Source organism: Letharia columbiana, assembly GCF_014066305.1.
Source record: "Letharia columbiana isolate WasteWater2 chromosome Unknown Sc0000019_s0, whole genome shotgun sequence".
In the NCBI taxonomy this organism is placed as follows: domain Eukaryota; kingdom Fungi; phylum Ascomycota; class Lecanoromycetes; order Lecanorales; family Parmeliaceae; genus Letharia; species Letharia columbiana.
Genome location: NW_023501060.1, coordinates 100,212 through 119,432, shown reverse-complemented (window position 1 = coordinate 119,432; position 19,221 = coordinate 100,212). Strand labels below are relative to the sequence as shown.

General features: G+C 50.5%; 10 protein-coding genes across 10 annotated transcripts; 7 read left to right on the top strand and 3 right to left on the bottom strand.

Moving 5' to 3' along the window:
- Positions 1 to 109: 109 nt before the first annotated feature.
- On the bottom strand, positions 110 to 1,565 carry HO173_006409 (uncharacterized protein; the record flags this gene model as incomplete). The annotated part of the gene is made up of 6 exons (XM_037308320.1): positions 110 to 425; positions 512 to 765; positions 819 to 999; positions 1,052 to 1,246; positions 1,296 to 1,368; positions 1,418 to 1,565. The coding sequence occupies 6 exons, from the start codon at positions 1,563 to 1,565 to the stop codon at positions 110 to 112; spliced, it is 1,167 nt and encodes a 388-aa protein (XP_037164586.1).
- A 1,612-nt stretch (positions 1,566 to 3,177) lies between these two features.
- HO173_006408 (uncharacterized protein) lies at positions 3,178 to 3,999 on the bottom strand (the record flags this gene model as incomplete). The annotated part of the gene is made up of 1 exon (XM_037308319.1): positions 3,178 to 3,999. One exon carries the CDS (start codon positions 3,997 to 3,999, stop codon positions 3,178 to 3,180), a length of 822 nt encoding a protein of 273 aa, XP_037164585.1.
- A 117-nt stretch (positions 4,000 to 4,116) lies between these two features.
- HO173_006407 (uncharacterized protein) lies at positions 4,117 to 5,771 on the top strand (the record flags this gene model as incomplete). The annotated part of the gene is made up of 2 exons (XM_037308318.1): positions 4,117 to 4,152; positions 5,580 to 5,771. 2 exons carry the CDS (start codon positions 4,117 to 4,119, stop codon positions 5,769 to 5,771), a joined length of 228 nt encoding a protein of 75 aa, XP_037164584.1.
- A 439-nt stretch (positions 5,772 to 6,210) lies between these two features.
- Positions 6,211 to 8,935, top strand: HO173_006406 (uncharacterized protein; the record flags this gene model as incomplete). Its single annotated transcript, XM_037308317.1, has 4 exons — positions 6,211 to 6,471; positions 6,658 to 6,988; positions 7,133 to 7,341; positions 7,508 to 8,935. 4 exons carry the CDS (start codon positions 6,211 to 6,213, stop codon positions 8,933 to 8,935), a joined length of 2,229 nt encoding a protein of 742 aa, XP_037164583.1.
- A 466-nt stretch (positions 8,936 to 9,401) lies between these two features.
- On the bottom strand, positions 9,402 to 10,459 carry HO173_006405 (uncharacterized protein; the record flags this gene model as incomplete). Its single annotated transcript, XM_037308316.1, has 3 exons — positions 9,402 to 9,725; positions 9,823 to 9,974; positions 10,033 to 10,459. The coding sequence occupies 3 exons, from the start codon at positions 10,457 to 10,459 to the stop codon at positions 9,402 to 9,404; spliced, it is 903 nt and encodes a 300-aa protein (XP_037164582.1).
- A 320-nt stretch (positions 10,460 to 10,779) lies between these two features.
- HO173_006404 (uncharacterized protein) lies at positions 10,780 to 11,754 on the top strand (the record flags this gene model as incomplete). Its single annotated transcript, XM_037308315.1, has 4 exons — positions 10,780 to 10,897; positions 11,045 to 11,282; positions 11,340 to 11,578; positions 11,633 to 11,754. 4 exons carry the CDS (start codon positions 10,780 to 10,782, stop codon positions 11,752 to 11,754), a joined length of 717 nt encoding a protein of 238 aa, XP_037164581.1.
- Positions 11,755 to 12,031: 277 nt separating this feature from the next.
- HO173_006403 (uncharacterized protein) lies at positions 12,032 to 13,420 on the top strand (the record flags this gene model as incomplete). Its single annotated transcript, XM_037308314.1, has 3 exons — positions 12,032 to 12,120; positions 12,168 to 12,887; positions 12,943 to 13,420. The coding sequence occupies 3 exons, from the start codon at positions 12,032 to 12,034 to the stop codon at positions 13,418 to 13,420; spliced, it is 1,287 nt and encodes a 428-aa protein (XP_037164580.1).
- A 63-nt stretch (positions 13,421 to 13,483) lies between these two features.
- On the top strand, positions 13,484 to 13,885 carry HO173_006402 (uncharacterized protein; the record flags this gene model as incomplete). The annotated part of the gene is made up of 1 exon (XM_037308313.1): positions 13,484 to 13,885. One exon carries the CDS (start codon positions 13,484 to 13,486, stop codon positions 13,883 to 13,885), a length of 402 nt encoding a protein of 133 aa, XP_037164579.1.
- A 722-nt stretch (positions 13,886 to 14,607) lies between these two features.
- Positions 14,608 to 17,003, top strand: HO173_006401 (uncharacterized protein; the record flags this gene model as incomplete). The annotated part of the gene is made up of 6 exons (XM_037308312.1): positions 14,608 to 15,041; positions 15,112 to 15,526; positions 15,577 to 16,206; positions 16,259 to 16,386; positions 16,452 to 16,636; positions 16,687 to 17,003. The coding sequence occupies 6 exons, from the start codon at positions 14,608 to 14,610 to the stop codon at positions 17,001 to 17,003; spliced, it is 2,109 nt and encodes a 702-aa protein (XP_037164578.1).
- A 749-nt stretch (positions 17,004 to 17,752) lies between these two features.
- On the top strand, positions 17,753 to 18,289 carry HO173_006400 (uncharacterized protein; the record flags this gene model as incomplete). Its single annotated transcript, XM_037308311.1, has 2 exons — positions 17,753 to 18,136; positions 18,212 to 18,289. The coding sequence occupies 2 exons, from the start codon at positions 17,753 to 17,755 to the stop codon at positions 18,287 to 18,289; spliced, it is 462 nt and encodes a 153-aa protein (XP_037164577.1).
- Between the last annotated feature and the right edge of the window lie 932 nt (positions 18,290 to 19,221).

Here is a 19,221-nt window from a genome sequence, read left to right as displayed (position 1 = left end):
TCGTAACCATATCGAAGGAGCAAGAAGAGAAAAGGGGAAATATGTACATGGAGTCGAATGACAGGCTTCTCCTCGCCACCGCAAAGAATGACATCGTTCAGTACAGCCGTCATGCCTTCGCCGCCATGGACGGTGCAAAGTCCGTCACAACCTGACCATAGAACGGATCCGAAGCGCATATCGCGTACGGGTCTGAGGGACTGGGGCATGCTGCATCGACATAGAAGCTCGACCAGTCCATACTGCCTTGGATAGCTTCGGCTTCGCTGGAGAGAATGTACGTTTGGTACTGCGTCATGACACTTTGCACGTCGAGATTGTTTCGGTTCACGCCGAGCTCTTCTAAAACGCAGGGTTTGTTCGCTGCTGCGCAGGCGTCATTGTGATCTTTGAGCCATTGGAGGCCGTAGTCTGGTCCGGTGGCTCTGCAGTAGGTAGGAGCGAGGTTGTTAGCTTGAACATGGCCAAACACAAAAGGGGGGTTGGGGGGCGAAGGACGGAGACGACTTACCCGTTGTCGTCAGTGTAGAGATGAAAGGTGCCGAAGTCGATGTTCTGGAGGTCAAGGATGGCGGCGAAATCTTCTCCGGAAGCGCCGTCGTAGTTGAAATCCCAATTGTGAGCTCCGGCCCCGTCGTTGAAGAAGCCGTACCCGCCAAAGGTGACCAGATGGTTGGGGTCGATGGATTTGATGTACTGGCTGATTTGGTCGGCCCAAGTGGTCAGGACTTGGCTGCCGTTGCACTCGGGTTCTTCGCATCGAGCCTGGAATTTGGTCAGTCTGTGGCGGAGAAGTTGGACGACCAGACATATCATACCTCATTGGCAAGCTCCCATGCGAAAATTGCTGGAGAGTCTTGATATCTTGTCACGATGTCGCTCACATAGTTTTTGAAGGCGTTGACGACGGTTGGGTTGGTGTAGAATTCTGCCTGCGACTGTCCATCACCTAGTAAGTTGTTGACATAGTCGATCTGACCTCCATAGTTTGGCCACTCGCTGTGACAGTGTCAGCTTTGACGGTATCGAACCCTCAGGCAAAAGGACGCACTTGATCAAGCACATGATGAGCTGGATACCAGCGGCCTCGGCCTGTTGAACAGCACTATCTAACAATGCTAGACCGTTGGCGCCTGTGTTGATACTCGGCTGGCCGTTCTCCCACAACTGGTACCAGACTTCGCCATCGCTGCCCCAACTCCCTAGAAGATTGTTGGACGGATCTTTCATGATCCATGCTCCAACCCTGAAAAGCTTGTCAGTGGGGAATTGGTACCAATGTCTGGAAGCCCAACCTGATCACTGTGTATCCTATATTCTGAGCCGCTCTGATGGCATCGGGGATGAAGCCTTGATCTGTAGCACCAACTGTAAGACGAGTCAGTAGAGCCTTGTGGTCGGGCATGAAATGCCTTACGAGTCCATGAATTGGCACCCGCAAACGAGTATGGTTTCCCATTCAGCTCAAATTGTAGCCCGTTTGTAGTCACAAATTGGGCATTTGCAAAAGTAAGTAGGGCTAGAGATGTAGCCAAACAAGCCAGTCTGTTGATGTGGTAGAGCATGATTAGGCGGGAGTGAGGTCGGTGTTGTTGAAGAATAGGGGACAGAAGGGTTGTTCGAGAATCAAGTCCTCACGAAGAAGGGGGACAGTTGCAGGTAAAGAGGGTGATCCAGCAAGACAGCAGGATGCTTCAAAGAGTGTGGGAAGCGTGTAAGACGAGCTTGCCATGCAGTACTGGAAGAGCATGTACATTGATAGAGCATCGCCGAGCATCCGTCATTTTGCACACCTCCAACAGGAAGGCCGACGTAAGCGCCTGCCGTTTCTTGAGAGGGGAGATTAAGGGTCTTGACCAGATCCCGAGAGATCCTTCACGATGATGAAATCTTTGAGTCGTGAGAATGTTCTAGCTGCCGCCGCAATCTCGTAGTGGTAAGTAGTATACTCCTATCTCCCTGAATATATGAGCTAGCGATGGACGATGGACAGCATCCCACACTTGATGAGGACGGGTACCAGGCCCTAGCTTACCGCCGCCCGGTAGGATATAAAACTTTAACCCCTGATGTTTACGATATCCATCATGCATGGTGACGGTTCAGACCAATGAGAAGGAGAATCGGAACGGGACTCAACGGAGAGGTGCGGCGCAAGGGTGCCGAAGCAGCAGCGGCCATGGGTCTGACAAACAAGGATGCGGCACAGATAGGCAAGCAAGAAAGCTTCCTGAATTGCATATTGTGCATGTAGCATCCATTGAACATCCCAAATACAGACAACCAAGCCGGCGAGGTTTTTATGGTGCCGAGGACTGCTGGCCGATCAGACATAGGTATTATACATGTAAAAGACCGAGTAAGAGGCAGAGATCGAGAAACTCTGTCCAAGTCAGGCCGAGGTTCCGATGAGATCCAAAATCATTAGATGCTACCTAGAGCGGAACGAGTTGAGGGCGAGTCTTAATGTTGTATATACCTTGTAATAAGTGTTGATTGGGAAGAGGAGCGAGCCGGCGAAACGTGAGACACGGCTGAAGTCCCAAATACCACCTTCCCCTGGCGTTAAAATCCTCCACCAAGGATTCCAGATTGACACCACTCATGAGTATAATCTCCGCCAGTACTGCTTATAATGTATGGCTGAGACATTCCCAGGCACCTTGAACGGCAGAAAGCGCTCATCCGTTATGTTGGTTTCTTCTTACCTGCGAGTCATGTACATACTCATGAATACACCCTACCATCTTTTATCGCCCCCACTAATGTTGGCCGTCGAAGCTTTGACCATCAGAATGCAGATGCAAGCAGCCAATCATGGGAGCTGTGTTGATGCAACTTCTCGAGGGAGTGTTTATCTCCGCGTGTTGACAGCTTGACGGTAAATGGTTGGATGATTTGCACAGATTCTGATGAGTGTGAGTGATGGAGAAGAAATGATTGGATTGTCCTTTGTCTAAGATTACTCTAGCCTAACCCCTTTTGGATTCAAGATCCTGAGCCGAGGCTTGTCGAAACCATCTCTCCTTCCTTAAATCAATCATGCACAGCGCCGATAATGCAAGGAAACCACCGAATCACTCCGGACGAACTCCTCGAAACAAGCAGACCAACGCCGAGTGCCCCAATAATGGATCACAGAGAAAGCGAAAAGGCATTCGGAACCTTCCGACCATCTCACTTGCAATGGTCACACATATCATCCAGCGATGTGTACAGAAATTGCCGACTTCCACCTCCCGCCCTTTTGTCGTTGATCTTCATGTCCACCGGCATCTTAAACATGCTCTGGCACATGTCCTCGCAATACCCCTGCACCTCCTCAAACTCTGTCTGCACCCTGCCTTGCTGGCCTGGCGACTCCATCTTCCGATGCTGCCTATTGAACTTCAACTCCATCTCGTCCATGCCGTAAAAATCCGTGTCCACACCAAAGCATACTCTGTCAAATTTGGGGTGAGGAGACGGATCTGGCGCATCAGGAGCGTATGCCCCAGGATCGCAGTCTTGCACGCAACTAACCATGTGCTGGGCGATGGGCTCCGCTCGCTTCCCTCTCCTGGTACTCCGCTTCGAATTCGCTTGCCGTACCTTTTCCTCCTCTGTCCGCGGAAAATCCTTGCATACGTAGCGCTTCTGCATGAGCCAATCGTTATTGTCCCCACCAACGTTAGGTCTGTTGCATTGATCTCCTTCCGTGTGCGCCCGAGATAGGCACATGTGATCGACAATAAATGTGGCGTTGGAGTGGTAGTTGTAGTATTCGTGTTGGAAGATATGGGCTTTCTCGTACTGCCACTTCTCTTTGGCGTGGATGGGTGAATGGCAGTAGCATAACGTTGATGTGAGCCAGTCGCCGGTGGGTTGAGGGTAGAGGTTGTCGAGGTTGCTAATGAACCCAAGGCCTTTTCCATATTGTGGAACTTGGGCAGGAGCCACAGCCAGGGAAATGGACGGAAGGAGTGTAAGAGCGGTGAGGAAGGTTTGAAGGAGTGGCATGGTGGTGTTTGGTATTGCAAGTGGGCTTGATGTCTGCTATCTGTGAGATAAGTCGGTCTTGCGTGGATTGGTGAATAGAAAGAAGTGTTAGGTGATAGAGACATTTTATCTCCGAAGATGATAATGCATTTTTCGGACACATACTATGCCAAGGTAAGTTGTTGTAAAAGTCAGTGCAGTTTCCAGTCACGAGCAAATGCAGTATATGGAGGTTTAGAGCTAGTATCTTTCTTGGTGCACTTGAATGAGATACTTTGAGAGAATTTGACAAGAACCACCAGCTTGCACCAGACATCAGGTCTTGGATATAGCTGACCAAGATATTGACTTCATCACACTGCAGCTTTTCCATATCATCTATAGACATCGTTTGTAGGCGTATGCTTGATGAATTGGTTCATCCTGCAGGACAATAGGACACAGCGCGGGGCCTTCCAAGGTAGCAGGCCAGCGGACGGTACGAGGTGACATCGACTGAAGAACAACCTTCAAAATTTGGGAGAATGGAATATAGAGGTAGAGACTCTGAGCCTCGCTTAATGCCCAGAAGCGGAGGAGAATCACCCTCCTAATGGCCTGGATTGGAAAGCCTACTTGAGGTAAACGAACTGAACTGATAAATGAGTGGTGCATTACTTCTTTATGAATAACAATCAAGTCATGGATGGGTCCAAGGAAGTTGACTTTAGACGTAGAATTGCAACAAGTGTAGACCGGAGAGGTGGGAGGATGGTGGCGAATATATCCTGCACCAACCCAAGATCGTTAGGCTGGGTCGCAATAGAGACAACATCAACTCTGTCCGTGCGCGCTTTCCTCCCTCTTTACTCTTGCCATCACCTCATTACCATGACATGAGTGTCTTTCACTGACCCAGTATTGACTGTGCACTCTCTCAAGATGTTTTCTGCTTGTGTAAAACTGAATGCCCACATCCTAAACACCAGTGTACTCCCCTGGACTTGCTCATCATGACCTCATACCAGTGTACCCTCTCTCAAACATCCTACTCATTGGGCATGTTGCACAGTGGTTGCATCCTCCTCCACCGGGGGACTGTAAAGGTTTGAGGCCCATCGGTTTTCCGTTGATGCTATACCAAACAAATTCCGTATGCAGTAGTCCTTGGAAACAAAGAAGCCCAGGCTCTCATGCTTGCACAGTATCTCAGTCAACATCTGCTTATTCAACGTGGTTACAACCGTTTCCAAGCTCTTCTGTGCCCCTTCTTTGCTTCTGGGAAGCCTTGCATCTGTCTGTTCGCGCCAAGGGCTGCCCACTGTGGGTTGTGCGACATGTATTGGGACGCTGTTTATTCGCTCAAAGGATTCATTGATCAAAGAGCTTCTTACACTGATGTATCTGAAAAGGGAAGGCTCATTGCATCAAGAGCTCTTTGCGTTTTCTGGGCGGTCTCTTGATGTGGTCGAGGAGATTGGCTGAAAGCATAGCCGCCAAATGCTGACCTGACAGGGCCGGAAGAATCAGCTGATGCCAGGCAGAGGACTGCTGAGATTCGGATGAGATGCACTTGAGGAGGTGGATGTATTTCATGTTACCGTCTCTCTGACGGCGAAAAGCGGTGGTGGACTGTGACATCCGACTTCATCTTGCATGCTGATCAAGACTTTGTGCTTCCCCTTCCCAAAGTCTCCAAGCCAGCTTCAATGGCCGCTGCCAAATCCAGTCCTGATGGAAAAGCCAATGAGCCCGGTAGCGAAGGCCTGTGCCACGGAGAAAGCCAAGGCAGAAAAGGCAGTGTTAAAGGCTAACAGCTCTTCAAAAGATCAATCGAAACGGCTGGCAAATGAGATCATGGTTGATAATGATGAGGTCGCAGGCCTAGCGATTCGTCGACTAATGACGCGTGCAGCCTCAGTGGTACCAGAAGAGAAGTGAGCAAGTGCCGGTGAAGGGGGCGAGCTTGATTGTCTCCCGTGTCTTTGGTGGGTAAGATGATATGGATTTGGGTTTTGCGTACATTGTGTAGAAAGGTTTGAAACTGCCGGTTGACATGACCGCTTCCGCTAAGATTATCCAGGTATCAGGCACTGTCCCCGCCAAGAGTTTTTGATAGACGAAATACCGGCTCTAGTCTTCATCGTGACAACACCAAAGAGACCACAAACGCGAAAAGTTTTTCCCGCTTATTATTACCTACCATCCTCGTCGTTCATAAGGTTCTTTCGCATTGCTGTGCTCGGAATCAAGATGGATCAACCCAGCCAAAGGCCTCGGCTCGTCCATGCTCGCGGAGGACTTTCCGATATCATGGTTCGAGCGAATATAGCACTCAGCAGTGGCAGACCAGAACAGGCCATCCGCCACTATACGGAAGTCCTGTACAAGCTATCACCCGCTCATGTGTGCGCCTTCCTTAACCGTAGCATGGCATACATAGAGGAGAGGTACTACGAGCTTGCTGTGGTGGACGCCTATCGTGCTTGCATCGCAACGAGCGAATTGGGGAAGGTACGTGTTTCAACAGTGATTACTCCTCAATCATGACCCCAACCTGAATCGTGAGGAATGGTTTGTCCTCTGAGCCTTGTCTCTTAACGCCACTATCTGTCCTGAAATGGGCTATCTTCCTTCCTTCTGATTCCCATACTTGTCTGAGTCTGTTGAAGAAACACGCTGATTCCCAACTTCCATTAGAATACTTTGATTGGAAACGAGCGCCTAAGCAAAGTAGGCAAGTATATCAGGGCAGAACGGCTGCATGTTAACGCAAACCACAAATGGACGAGGCCACCACATCGCAACATTGGAAACGGTTGGGCGAGGAGTCCCCTGGCCAGTATTGTCGTCAATGCTATCCCAGAGGTCACTGTCCCCAATGGAGCGCAAATACGGCCATTTGGGACATCCAAAATACCACTTGTCAGAGCTTTGGATATCCGCGCTGCCTATCGACTATGCGGCGCTCTCTTTATGATTGGAGGTGGTGCACGAATGGATGCGCTTGGACTCATCGATGATACCAGATGTAGGTACCTTCAGTGTCCAACTTTCCTGTTCTGTGTCATATTCTGAGCATAGGCGGCAACTTGTAAAGCTTTCGCTCAGAGAGCATGTCTCAAAGCCAAAACTGAATCTTAAACAACCAATGCTAATTCTGAATTTGCCGTAGCGAGAATCGAGATGAGTCCTTGGGAAAGCCGTTGGTTCGATCAGCTGGGCAACGAAATCATGAATCAACTCGTCGACGAGGTCAACCCCAATAATCCGCACTTAGGCCAAGATACACAAGACAAGCGAGACGAGCGTATGACAGAACTTAAAGAAAGCATGAAGGCTACGACATCAAGTGGTGGCTATGGTGACTACTCCTGGGACCCGGTAAGTCTCAATCTAGTCTTATTCGCCCGCTTTATTGGTGCCGTTACTGGGACACAAAGCCATTTCTAGAGCAAAATCTCTTGTTCTATCCCACTGTTCACTTCCTTAATGATTCATTCGCCCCAACACCAACCTCAAAAGGAATGCTGACCTCGAGATCGCACAGTATGAGCCTAAATTAACGGAATCCGACTGTCAAAAGCAAATCCACGCTTGGGTGGAGACTTGCAGCAGCAATTGTTCGGCTTTAATTATTGAACCAGAGAAGACAGTGGATACACCGGTCGAAGGTCTCAAGCCATACATTGAGCTCCGAGCCAACCGGGACATCGACTCCGGAGACGTGGTACTGTCCAAGCAGACGATCTCCAATGTGGCGACCAGCATCCCCGAGGAGGTGGAGGCAAAAAGACGTGCCGGTAGTTACAATGATCTCTATTGTAATGGTTGCGCGTCTTTGCTAGCTGTCCCCTTACAGTGCCCCAGCCTGTTTGTAAGGACCCAGACTCCTACGAACTCAGACATTCGCCCAGGAGCCAGTGCGGAGGAATCTTCTCACGATTTGTCAAGCGCCCATAGACCTCGGTCCTTGCCGACTCCATCATCCCCTCGTCAGGGCTTCATGTTCTGTCGTACCAACCACTTGGTGCCCACATGTTCATCCGCCTGCCGTGAGTTGACTGAGGCTTTCGACAACGGAATCTGTCGGACCAAGATTGAGCAAGGACTCCGTCAGAGCCATTTCAACGATCCAAAGCCGAGGTCAATGACCGACTGCAAGACTCAGTGTCTTCGTGACCTAATCTTTCTTCGCCACATCACCATAGCCTTAAATCTCGGCGAGAGTCCACTCAGAAGCAATGACCTCAAGTTTGCCACTTCAGGCCCCAACATGCGTGGTATAGAGGATTGCGAGGTGGAGCCGTGGTCCTTTATATCGCACGTCGTCCGCCCAATACGCTACCTCCACCAACTCTTCGAGAACACAAACACGGACCAGTTCGTCAACCTCAGCATATTAGATGGCTGGATCATCAATACCCTCCTCGTCAAAATTAACAGAGCTATGCGCATCACGAAAGGCCCTCGCTACGTCAAGTGCTTCGGAGCCGACGGCATGCTCGATACCGCTTTCGGCCCGTGGGATGAGCGCTGGGAAGGACTCGCCGAGATTCTAAAAAACCAGGAAGATAAAACCCACTGGATCGCAAGCATCGATTCATTGTTCAACATGATCCGTATCGCCGACCCTGCATTGGGGGAGACTCCTAATGTCACCGTCGTTCTAAGAGAGGGAGTGAACGTCTACGCGATTGAGACGGATGCTGGGCCCGCTATCAAGGCCGGAGAGCCCCTACTGAGAGCTGCGGAAGGGCTTGAAGCACCAGCGGTGAATGAGAGGCTGCACACGGAGGATTTGCCAGGTCCAATGGATGAGATTCACGATGGCGAAGAGGTGCATTCCGGAGACACGAGTGAATTCCTGGAAGAATTCAGCGCCGACGGGGAGGATCTCGAGGACGAAAACGATGCGGATGAGTTGGGTGGAGAGGAGATGGAGATGGATGGTGGGGATTTTCAGCTCTTTGATTGAGGAGTGGATTGGATCGATGGTGAGGAGGGATTGATGACTGTCGTTTCCGGCCTTTGATTAGGCATTGTGGAGGATGAGTGACTTTTCGATAGCCGCAGTCGAGGCTTTGAGACTTCCGAAGTGCGCTGCTTTGTACATTAGATCGTGGTTGAATAGCATGTTATCCTCAGACAACTCAGTGATGGGTCGTTGATGACCTTATATTGACGGGGCTGGTACCAGCAAGGATATTCGAGTCCTACATTCGGGAGATGGAGCCCCTGGATTCAAGGGTTACTCTCTCTCACGAACATCGCTTTGGGTGGTCATGGTCCGTAGCTTCCGTAACCAATTTATTCCAAATGCTATGTACAACAGCTAGAGATGAAGAGAGTGAAAGCTCTCCGACGAGAGATCCCCTCTTCGGCCACCCTCGTGATCCATGCTTAACGCCCTCCTTGTCATCGTTCCCACCCCTAAAGTCCACTCAGGTAAAGGCCATCGTCTTCTTGATCTCCGCAATTGCCTTGCCCGGATTCAGCCCCTTCGGGCACGTTCTCGAGCAGTTCAGGATCGTGTGGCATCTGTACAGGCTCATGCTATTGTCCAGCATCTCTTTCCTCTCGGCCTTGTGCTCGTCGCGGGAATCGGCGAGCCAGCGGTATGATTGCAGCAGGACGGCGGGACCGAGGTACTCTTCGCTGTTCCACCAGTAGGAGGGGCAGGACGTCGAGCAGCAGGCGCAGAGGATGCATTCGTAGAGGCCGTCGAGCTTCTTGCGGTCCTCGGGTGATTGGCGGTTTTCGAGGCCCTGGGAACCATTCATGTCAGCATCAATTGGGACAAAGAAAGATGGTGGGGGATCTCAGAGAGAGAGAGGGGAGGTGGAAAAAGTTGGGGAGGCGTACATCTTCGGTCTTGGTGTCACGCTGCAGGTATGGCTTGATCGATTTGTATTGCTTGTAGAATTGGGTCAGGTCCGGAACGAGATCTTTGACGACGTAGGTGTGAGGTAGAGGGTAGATGCGGGCTTCATGGGATGTGTTTGCTGGGATGCGGCCTATACACACAACTCGTCAGCGTCCATGCTATGTGGCTAGACTTTGATGGAGACTTACATAAGCAAGCCAGCGTATTGACTCCATCAATATTCATAGCACAACTCCCACAGATCCCCTCCCTACAACTCCGCCTAAATGTCAACGTAGGATCCACCTCATTCTTGATCCGAATCAATGCGTCCAGCACCATCGGTCCCGTCTTGTTCAAATCCAGCGTGTAAGATTGCATCTTAGGCTTCTCGGTGGGCGTATCAGGCGACCAGCGGTAGATGTGGAAGGTCTTTGTTCGGGCCTCCGGAGATTGAGCGGGCTCGTGGATGGTGGAGGTGTGTTTTGGGGAGACAGGCCGTTGAGTGGCAGACATGGCTTCACCAAGGTTGGAGATGGGTTCGACGGTTGCATAAGTGCGGCGGAGGAAAGGGGACAGGGTGGAAGGGCGAGTGGAGGCGAGAATGCGGGACGTGGTGGTGCGGAGGACGGCCATTGCGGATGGCGGTGAGGGTGAATATAAGCCAATGGAACAGATATTATACGATGGCCTTTACTGAAGACTGGCTGCCTGTGATAACTTCGCACTTGGAGATGGGTGATTGATTGAGGGTGGTGGTGGGAGAAATGGAATGGGGAGAATGACGGCGGAGGAGAAGAGGCAAAATGCACCATTCAATCACAACCGAGGGTGAAAGATCTGCCTATTCCATTTCGGGTATAGGGTGGTATAGGGCGTAATCAAATCCCAGCGTTTCTGATTGGCTCATCGGAATCGCCCTGTGTTCTCCAATTTCAGCGCGTACTGATACTGCCATGAAACGTGAAGCGGACGCAGATGCTCTGTATGAAATCATCAAGACCGTCAGCATTGTAGCACTCGTCCTCGGTCAACCTGAAACACTAGGCTGGATTGGTGCTACAGATACTCTCAGTAGATGTTATCTATCCACTACTTGATACCCAAAAGCATCTACTCCGTATTTGATATAGAAGGTGCCGACTTGAGCGACTACTTGTACAATCTAAGAAGTGGTCTTTCGAAGAATGGAGAATCCCAAGGCTCAAGGAAATGTCGAAGAGTTCCATCTACCGGAATGGGAGACCACCGCTCGTCATCGCGGAGAAAAGCAGGTCCAGATTGGCAAGAAATCGGGTGTGAAAGAACGCGTATCCTTGGTCTTTGATCGTGTCATGCCCGGCCACAGAAAGTACTTTGGCTTCAGTAGAAAGATCGCCTACATTGCCATTTTCGTAGGATTATTGATATTACTAGCCGTGATACTTGGTCTTGCAATTGGCCTCAGCAAGAAGTCCAGGTATGCCTCTGCCCCAGCGTAGAACTTCAAGAACTTGCTCCCTAAGTCTCTGCTCAGTAACCACCAGAATCTCCCTTTGGGATCGCAGACTTACACCGGCGATCTCACCTACTACGGCCCTGGACTAGGTGCCTGCGGCATCACTTCCTCAGACACCGACCACATTGTATCCATCAGTCACTTTACATTCGACGCTGTATCCAAAGGCTCAAATCCGAACGCCAATCCGCTGTGCGGACACAAGCTGAGAGCTGTTCGCAATGGCAACAGCATTGATTTGACCGTTGTAGATCGATGTACGGCCTGGTCTCAATCAACTTTCGCAAAAGCGACTGGCTGACTGGCTTTAGGTGTGGGCTGTCAACCTACTGACGTGGACGTCAGCCCTGGGGCTTTCAAGCAATTGGCTGATCCGAGTCTTGGACGCGTTGAAGTGACCTGGGCTTGGCTGCCCCCTGTGCCCGCAACCTGAGGAATAATGTCAGAATCCTAGAGAATCTTCAGCAGGGGGTGACGAATCCAGAAATCTGCGCGCGTTTGGCTCGGTGACCGACACACAGCAGGTGATAGTACTCCTTGTATTCGTCAAACCGGATACCAATCTACCAAGCCTTGTCACTGTGCTACGTTCTGAATCCTGAATCTACAGTTACTTCACTTTTCGGCTCAAGCTGGAAGTCAACGCAACCAGCGGCGATTTTCCCGGTAGAAACGGGCGTCGCCAGCCTTTCACCCGATTCAACCAAAGGATGGCTCCAATGCCAACAGAAGCGCTGCTTTGGAAGCTGCAAGGAAATACATATTGGAAGGATGGGAAATACCTGAAGGCTATCGATTGGTAATCCAATGGTTCTTCCATCACGAACTTTGACTGACAAAATTCAGCTACGATGAGGCTTTACGACGGGTATCGACCGAGGAACATGGCCTGGTACTCCTCCTAAACCGCTGCCAAGCCAGATTGTCGTTTCAACACTACGACGCAGCACTCGAAGACGCGAAGGCTGTGCTCGAAATCGACCCAACGAACGAGAAAGCACTCTTTAGGGCTGCTCGCGTCTCTTACGATCTAGGAAGTTTTGCTAGATGCTGTTCCTATCTAGCGAAGCTGAAGAAGCACTACCCTGGAAACAAAGCTGCCGTCCAAGAGATCAAGCGGTGTGAACTTCGATCCCGAGAACAAGCTGGAGAGTTCGACTTCGAATCGATGCTAGATGAGGCAATAACCAAACAGCCATCACCGCGCTTGGATCGCGCAGCCTACATCGGACCAATTGAGGTCCGCAAATGCGCCATTGAGTCTCATGGTCGTGGGCTTTTCGCCACGGAAGCCGTAAAGGCAGGCCAGCTGCTCCTGTGCGAAAAAGCTTATGCCACCGCATTTGCTCCATATGATAGCAAGGCTGCGGCAGACATTAATCATTCCAACGACACTAGCTCTGACGGGTCCAAGTGGAGACTAAAGCTCCGCACAGAGCTTGCTGCGAGTATATTCATCAAGTTGATTCGGAACACTAGTGTTGTTTCGGCATTTGCCGACTTGTACTCAGGTCCTGACGCTGATGAAGAGATCGACGAGGAAACCAACCTCCCTGTGGTTGACAGGTGAGGAGTCTGAACCAAGCTATTGTGGGCATCCTGCTAACAACGCCCGTAACAGTTCTTTTATTCAACATCGAACCTTCTATAATGCGTTCGCATTCCCAAGCCTTACCTACGAGTTTCACTGGAAGAGCGGCCACACCCCGGATGACCTCAAGGCCGAAGAATCAGGCTCCATCGGCGTTTGGATTTTTGCTTCTCATATCAATCATAGCTGCTATCCACTTGTACGCCGGACTTACATTGGCGACATGATGATCTTTCGAGCTCAGGCAGATATCCCAGCTGACACTGAGCTAAAATTTGGCTATATATCTTGCTTGGAGAGTTACAAGGCACGTCAAAAGATGCTCAAGAAGTGGGGTTTCCGGTGTGAGTGCCAGGTGTGCTTTGCGGAGAAAGATTATTCCCAGAAGATGGTCAGAAAGCGTGCCAAGATCACCGAAGAGATTATTGAACGTTTCGAGAGGAGCACTGCAACTGATCTTGGAGTGTATGGTCATTGCTCATCACACGGCTTCACGTCTTGGATCTGACATTTGATTAGGTACGCAAACCTTCTCGACGCTCTCGACTCTACTTACATCAACCCACCAGCCATGGAGCCGCGCAAAAGCATGGTGGGCCCCATAATCAACCTCATCTCCGCCTGCCACTCCGACGGCCTCGCAACCCAAGTGATCGAGCTGACCCTTCGAATGTTGCATGCCCTTGGCTTCGAGACAGAAATCACTGCAACTTCCTTCAAGGTCACGCGTTGGGGATTTATGGTTGATGAAGTGGTTGTTGCGTTGGCAGATATGTGCGATGGATATGCGGCTATCAACCCTACACTACATGAAGATGTGCTGGAGGTAGCGAAGACGGCGTACGAGATTATGTGTGGGGAGAAAGTTAGCTGGGACAAGACGTACGGGAGTGATAGGCGTGGGAAACTTGGAGGCACAGCTGGAAGGAACGAGGATATTGTGGATCGGGTCCAGGGGATGAGGTTTGTTTGAGGCAGGGAGGGATACTTCCGCTGGTCAGTTGCAGGCAGCATCCTCATCCATAGAAGAAATCAGAAAGCCGCGGATGCACGAGAGCACCAGTCGATCTACATGGCACACCCGAATACAAGCAGTGATCATCCAGGACTCACTGAGTCGAATACAGAAATGCCAGAAATCCTTGGTCATTCGCTCTAGAAGCTTCGTTTTTCTGCGGCCATTTCCAGGTTCCCCACATGATACGCATACACTCTCTATATCAATGCATCCATGCGCACATTGCTAGCAGCGACTGGTGCATTTTGTCCTAGGTTGCGCTCCTCCGCCTTTCTATCGACGGTATGACGACTCGATGCAAATTGTACGTGATGACGAATTGTAGCCAAAAGATTACTTTTCAGTCTTCATACTTAAACAGTTACTGTATAGTCTCAGCGGAATCTTCAGTCATCCTCCAAGAAATAGCATGGAAAAATTGTTATACTGGTTGCGCGCTTGTTGTGTTGTAGATTTAGAGAGAGAGCGGAGCATCGCCTCGCTCTTTCTCTTCTCTCTTCGCCTACCCCGCAGCCACAAGGCTGCATGGCCTTGCTGCAGGACCGTTAGGCATCAGTCACAGCCTCACAGCCTCATCTTAAAAGCATTGTCATCATCTCTCTTCATCAAAAATTCTTTCCTTCCTTCGATATCCATCTTGTCTTTGCGAGCAGGTCGCTGTTCTCCCCGTCTACACCATGGCCGAACTTGCCGCGGCCGGCAGTGCAGTGGGCATCATTTCTCTAGCCATCACAACCTGCCAAGGTGTCCTCTCCTACTACAATTCATGGGACACCCAGGACCAGGACATCAGCCACGCGAAGGGGAGAATCGAAACGCTGCGGAGCAGTCTTTCCGCCCTTGAAGAGATCCTGCCGAAGATATCGTCTTCTTTAGCGATTGCTGGCCATGTGGAGCGGTGCGTGCTCTCTTGCCAAGAGGGCACCGCGAGGCTGGAACAATTTCTGGGAAAATGTCGCAAGAATCCTGCTCCCACCAGCCTTACAGACAAACTTCGAGATTGTCGACAGAAGGCTATATTTCCTTTTCGACAGTCTTCTTTGGATAGTCTCAAAGAAATTCTGCGGGATCTCGAGGATAATCTGGGTACTGCGCTCCAGGTCTTGCAACTGTAAGCAACATCTGTGGTTCTTGCGTTTACTGCCAGATCTCCGATTTGCTCCTAACAATTGTCCAACCAGTGACACGTCCGAAGCCCAGTTCCGACGGACCTCAGACTTGGTGGATCTTACAAAGTCGACAGCCTCATCGGTTGATGGCGCTAGCCGGGGTATTTCGGTTATTGACCATAAGGTGGATGTAGTCATGGGTGCCTTGCCACAAATCCAACAAGGTGTGGCTCAATTTACGTCCGATGTTCCGATGCTTCATTCTTCTATTACAAGTATGGAGCAGAGTATGGAGCGAAGACTTCAGGCCATTGAAAGGGTCACGTCCTGCATCTTGCCTGATTTCCAGACCAGGCTTGATCAGCTTCCCCTTCGGATCGAAGAAAGTCTGGCAGCATCTACCGCTTTGGCGGGCCGGAGTCCATCAGTAGAGGCCTCTGGCTTGAATGTTATCAAGTCAGCCACGTCTACAACTCTCGGCGACATGGTATTATCGTTCGATCGATACAGGATAGAACAGCGCTGACGATCTGTCAGGATGAGGACGTGCGAAAGCTTCAACTTGCTCTGGCTCAGAGGCCCAGCATACTACGGACTGTCTGCGATGAAACGGACGGTCTGGAGATGAATATCGAACGTATATCCACAATGATGGCGCGAAATAGAACTACACAGGACGGTCGAAATGGGAAACGGACCCAGCAGATACCATACTGCTCTTGCTCTCCTCTGACCCGGAGAAGAGTCGCCACGTACTCGATTGGTAGCGTCGAGTTTTTCAAGACGTCCATGGAATCTTGCAAGCATTCGACCATCTGTCCTTTCTACATTGGGACTGAGGCAACCACAATAGTAGGACTCAAGATGGCATACTATGGGAGACTTTTAGCAAACACTGTTCGGGCTACTATATCCATCACGGCTGGAGCTGGTGGGTTTTCGATAAACCCTTGCTTGAACTATCGTGCTCTAGTCCCCAGTAATTCGCCAGCGTTCAGTCTTCTAAACCTGCGGGAACTGTCAAAGGGTTTCCGCAGCATGCCTCTATCCCAAACAAACGAAGTCTGCGAGTATTTCGAAAGTATTTTGCAACAACTCTACGAGTTGTTCAAGGATAAGGCAGCGTCACCGACCGATATAGACGAGGACGGAGAAACTTTGCTCACTGTAATATCAGCACCTGACTGGGAGAAGGCTTCATGCTGACACCCGTGCATAGGAACTCTGCGGCGGCATGATTATGCTAAGTACGGATTTTAATATTGAGGCATCCCAGAGCTTTCGTATTCTTTTCATGGGACTTGTCGCTGCTGGGGTCCCTCTAAACGAAACATGTGATGAGGGACGGTAAGTCAAATCAAAAATATTATAAGCGATGACAATTGTCTTAACTGAAATTCTGCATACTTTAGAACTGTTCTAGACTACTTAGTAGATGATGGCATGGAGGCTAGTGGGGAGATAAGATCCGAACGGAATTACGCTGAACTGGCGTTCGAGGCTGGCGCAGAACTATCGGATTCCTGGTTTTGGGATTATGATTACTTTCCGGCAAGGCATTTAGAAAGATCGATCAAATTTGATAAATGGATGGACGGTAATACTGCTTTGACAATGTTCCTTTCAACTGTGACTAACGGATAGCAGATTCTGAATGCGGTGCACTCAGTGCCGCTATCCTCTGTCGCTCGGAAAGGAACACTGAGCAAATTTTGCACAAATCCCCAGGAAGCATCCATGATCGGAACTCACGAGGCCAGTCTCCTCTTCACCTTTCTTGCACTTGGCCGAAAGGTGTCATTCTGTTGCTTCGTTGTGGCGGCAGTGAAATAATCGACCAAACGGACAACCGCGGACATCTTCCTTTAGCGTATGCCTGTGCAAGTAATTGTCTAGAAGCAGTGAAGCTGATGTTGGAGGCTGACAGCGCTCTATCTTCTCTATGCGAGTCTGATGATGGCTAAGCGGATAAGCTGGCTAAGCGGTCTGATGATTGGTCTCGTAGTGACACTGTCTTGGATGAAGCTACCCGGACGAGCACTGACGAGATAATCAGTCAACTGCAAACTGCACTAGTGGACCGGAGGAGCCGCCTGTACTCCTTAGCCACCACCAAGCTATGTCGCAAAGATCTGGAGGAACTGAGAATTACTGACGATCGCATTCTTGACGAGAAGGCCTTTGATGTCTACAAAGCTCTTGCGCATAGAAATGTTCCCGTTCCATCGGCACTGCGCCCTCCTTCGTACCGAACCACGTTGTTCCACAGCGAGGACTTCTCCCCAGCCCTTGGTGATGTGCTTTATGGAAGAGGATTCATTGATGTGGATGGCATCGACGATGAGGGTCGCACTCCGTTAATGAGAATGGGATTGGCAGATCACTGCAGACTCAAGACTGCTCTGCACCGCTCTGTGTGGCTGATATCAAAAGGAGCCGATCCCAGACGCAACGCTACCCCATGTGAAGGCATGCGGTGTGATCCGAGTACCACTGCAACACATTACATATGTTCTTGGGTTGGTAAGGGTGTCTGGCAGACTACATTTTGGTCTATTCGGAGTACTCAACCCAGTTTAACCGCACGTGGCTCTTTGGGACCTTGGACAAACTTGACGATAAATGTCAGTCGCTTTTGAGGGGATGTTTTCATTCAAAGCTCGATGACAACTGTCTCTGTGCCTGCTCAAGCAACGGCTGTACTCCCGCGGTAATGATGCTGAAAGGCATTACGATGAGGATTGGTGCGGTCTGGGATAATCTTGATCCCGTTGAGGGGCGCTTATGGGTGATCGAATGGATGATTACTACCCTGGGCCATCGCCATGAGGCATGGCGGTGGTTGACACGCGAAATCATTCGATATGAAACTTTTGAACAGCTTGGACTCACACATACATGTTGCAAGGCCCGTTCTTATGGTCATGATATGCCTACTGCCAATGATAGTGCGGAGTGTGCAGAGATCCGTGACGAGGAGCGCTTGTTGCTCAGCAAATTGGACACCCTGGTCGCAGAATTTCAGGAGAAATACACCGAGCTTGGAGTAACGGTGCCGGAATTCTTGCGGGGATACTGGAAGGCTAGAATGGAGGAGGTGGAGAGAGAGGAAGAACCCCTTGACGATGAGGAGATCTCCAGGATCAGGGACTTGGGCGTCATCATACACGAGGTGGAGAGAGAGGAAGAACCCCTTGACGATGAGGAGATCTCCAGGATCAGGGACTTGGGCGTCATCATACACCCTTGACTCGACTGAGGAGGGCGTGTCGTTTCGAGGAATGTGCGTTTCTAATATATATGGAAGTTGGGCATTGAATGAATGACGATATCATGTTCTATACAACAAATTGAAAGCAAATCCATGTATCTGCTGCTTTGTAACGTATGCGCGGAGAGTCATGTCGCTACGACTGTTCACGAGTTTTCTCAGGGTCGACCTTGGCTACCTGATCCTCTAACATGTCTCCACACTGAAAACATGCGAAGAATGTGCATAATTGTCTACATGCAACTCGAACGAGAAAACAATACTCCGCTCCTTCCATCCTCCCAAAAACAATCCGATCCCATCAAGGCAACAACCATAATGACTACCAGGCCGCGTCGAGCGAAGCTCATGACGGACTGCCGGACTCTGAACCGGTGGTTCTGTACCGGTGGGAGAGTGATGCGAGAGGTTTTGAGAGCATGGAAGCAGCATCGGCGATGCAAAAGGGGCAGGGGGAGATGAGATGATATGGTCCCTGTTTTTGCGCGCGGCTTGCTTTTGGGGAAATTTGATGTATTGTCTTGGTTGATGGATGGACGCGTGCGTGCGTGCGTTTAGGTTGCGGGGGAGGGATGGGAGGGATGGGAGGGATGGGAGGGATGGGATGGGATGGGAGGGGGAGGGATGGGAGGGATGGGGGGGATGGGAGGGATGGGAGGGATGACGGGGATGATGGGATGGGATGGGAGGGGGAGGGATGGGAGGATGGGAAAAGAAGGAACGCGATAGCGCTGGTCTTTGGTGTTTTCGGTGCCGGTGCTACGGCTTTGTTGCGGCGCTACTAGATTAGACGTACTCTCGTTTCTACCTTTCTGGTCTCTCGTCTCTGGTGGGTGAAGTGGTGGATGCGAAGTTGGGTATCTGGAGTCGTGCACGGTGGTGTGTTATGATTTGGCTTGGTCCGGTTTTGG